Consider the following 2,556-nt stretch of genomic DNA (forward strand, 5'->3'; position numbering starts at 1 on the left):
CTGGATATTCTTATTCATTATACGAAGCTTACAAGTTATTTATATCCTCATGGAACTCAGCCTAATCGTAAGTGGTTAGTTAGTTGCTATACCCTAACTAACTAACTACCAATGCTAAAAGGGTTGAAACAATTGATTCATGGTTGCCTGGAATGTAGATGGAGCGTTACACAGACCAAAAGGCATCACTCTAAACTTGTAATGCCCTTGATGCATTCAGAATGTAGTTTTGTTGATGTCTCCCTCCTTCATCAGAATCTGATGATAGCCTTGCATCAAATCCAACTTGGAGAACCATCGAGCTCCACCCAGTTCGTCTAGGAGCTCATCCACCATTGGAATGGGGAACCTATCACGCACTGTTATAGCGTTAAGTGCCCTGTAGTCGACACAAAACCGTCACGGCCCATCCTTCTTCTTCACCAACAGGACTGGGGAAGAAAATGGACTAGCATTGGGCCGTATGAATCCCTTGTCTAACATAGAGCTTATCTGATCTTCTATTTCCTTCTTCTGAAAGTGAGGGTACCTATATGGACGCACATTCATCAGAGTTGCATTGGGTATGATGTTAATGGCGTGATCAGTGGTTCTCGAGGGCGGAAGGTCCACTAATGGCTGGAATAGTTGAGAGTATTGGTCAAGCAAGTCTTCGATTTCTTTTGGTATCGGAGTAATTTCCCCTGACGAGGACGAGTGGGGCTCCAGTCGAATGTGAAACAATGTGCTGGCACCATCTGTGTGTATCATGCGGCGTAACTGTGATGAAGAGATGGATTCCAGGGCCTGTCCGTGCTCGCCTTGTAACTCCACTAGGTGGCCGACGACCATAAATTTCATTGTCAACGTAGTATAATCAGTTAATACTGGCCCCAATGTTTTCAGCCATTGAACTCCCAACACTAAATCAACACCACATATAGGTAAAACATGAAAATCTATAACAAAGGCGTGCTGTTGAATGGTTACCTCTATATTTGGACAAGTCTGTTGGCATTGTAGCTTGTCACCATTGCCAACTGTGACCCTCAATGGCGACATTGCAGTTGTGTTTAACCCCAACGTCATAACTACCTTGTGATGCACAAAATTGTGCGTACTGGCTCCATCGATCAGGATACTCACTGGTTGTCTTTTAATGTAACCCTGCATTCTCAGAGTTTCTGGCACTACCTGACCAGACAATGCATTGAGGCTTAACTGTGCTGGTGGAGGGTCTGAAATGAGTTCTGGAAGAAGAGGTTGCTGCTCATTGGACTCTAAAGCCGCATCGTCATCTTCAACAATCAGCAGGAAAAGGGAAGAGGAACACTTATGTCCTCTCAAGTATTTTTCATCACACTGAAACCATAGTCCCTTTTCTTGCCATAAGGCCAATTCTTCTGGAGTTAGTCTCTTGAATGGAATGCTGGAAGAAGCTGTTTGTGCCGGTGTTGGTAACAGTGGGGGGTTGGTGGATGGAGTGGGTAATAGCGATGGTCGAGAGCTTGAGGAAGCTCCTACAACTGACGAAGGTCGAAATGTCCTTCATGCATCGTTCTGCTTTTCTTCTTGCAACCTAGCATATGCTACTTCCTGACTCAACGAAACTGGTTGCAGAACTTGGACCTCACGGCAGATCGCCGGATTTAATCCAGAAATGAAGCAACTCAAGGCAATTGAAGAAGGAAACCCTATGATACGATTTGCTAAAGCTTCAAATTCAAAGAGATAGTTGTTTATCATTGTTCGCTGCTGCAGTTTGCATAGCAAACCAGTTGGATCTTTGTACGTTGTTGACGCAAATCGCGAATGAAGAGCATGAAGGAATGCTGGCCAGGACGATAATTGGCCGTTTCGATGCATCCATTGAAACCAAGCCAATGTCTGTCCTTCCATATAAAATGATGCGATCGTTAATCTTTCGTGATCTGGTGTTGTATGATACTCAAAGAACTGCGTTATCTTGAAGATCCAGCCTGTGGCATCGGAACCGTCGAATCTTGGAACATCGAGCTTCATCCGATGTGGTGCTGTGTGCAATCCCGATGCTGAGAACGGTGTCGTCTCCAGTTGTGTTTGTTGTGGATTGCACCGATTTGCTTCGAGGTGCGCCATTCGTTCTGCAAGGTTTTCCATCTTTGCTTCGAACGACGCTGCAAATTTCGCGAATAATTCCTCCATTTTTTCCGATGACAGAGCTTTCGATCGCGTGCCTTCCGCCATACTTGCTACGAAATGCGTCAATGAAAGTACCAATGATACCTAACTTTTAAGGGCTAGGGAACCTCCTTGCTAACAACATGAAACCTAAGAGGAGCAGTGGTATTCGCAGAGAAGGAAGAAGGATTCTAGCACGAAGGGAGATTATAGAGAAGAGACGAGGGAGAGAATTCAGGAGGAAGAAAAAGCTTCTGGATATTCTTATTCATTATACGAAGCTTACAAGCTATTTATATCCTCATGAAACTCAGCCTAATCGTAAGTGATTAGTTAGTTGCTATGCCCTAACTAACTAACTACCAATGCTAAAAACCCCAATGACCACCCTTCCCGCCTAAAGCTCCTATGACAATC

At 44.4% G+C, this 2,556-nt stretch overlaps 1 protein-coding gene across 1 annotated transcript; it reads right to left on the reverse strand.

Moving 5' to 3' along the window:
* Nucleotides 1-399: 399 nt before the first annotated feature.
* On the reverse strand, nt 400-2,205 carry LOC102665258 (uncharacterized). The gene is made up of 2 exons (XM_006582581.1): nt 1,581-2,205; nt 400-1,499 (listed from the first exon to the last, which is right to left on the reverse strand). The coding sequence occupies exons 1-2, from the start codon at nt 2,203-2,205 to the stop codon at nt 400-402; spliced, it is 1,725 nt and encodes a 574-aa protein (XP_006582644.1).
* Between the last annotated feature and the right edge of the window lie 351 nt (nt 2,206-2,556).

The sequence above is a fragment of the Glycine max genome, chromosome 6, assembly GCF_000004515.6.
Source record: "Glycine max cultivar Williams 82 chromosome 6, Glycine_max_v4.0, whole genome shotgun sequence".
NCBI lineage: Eukaryota > Viridiplantae > Streptophyta > Magnoliopsida > Fabales > Fabaceae > Glycine > Glycine max.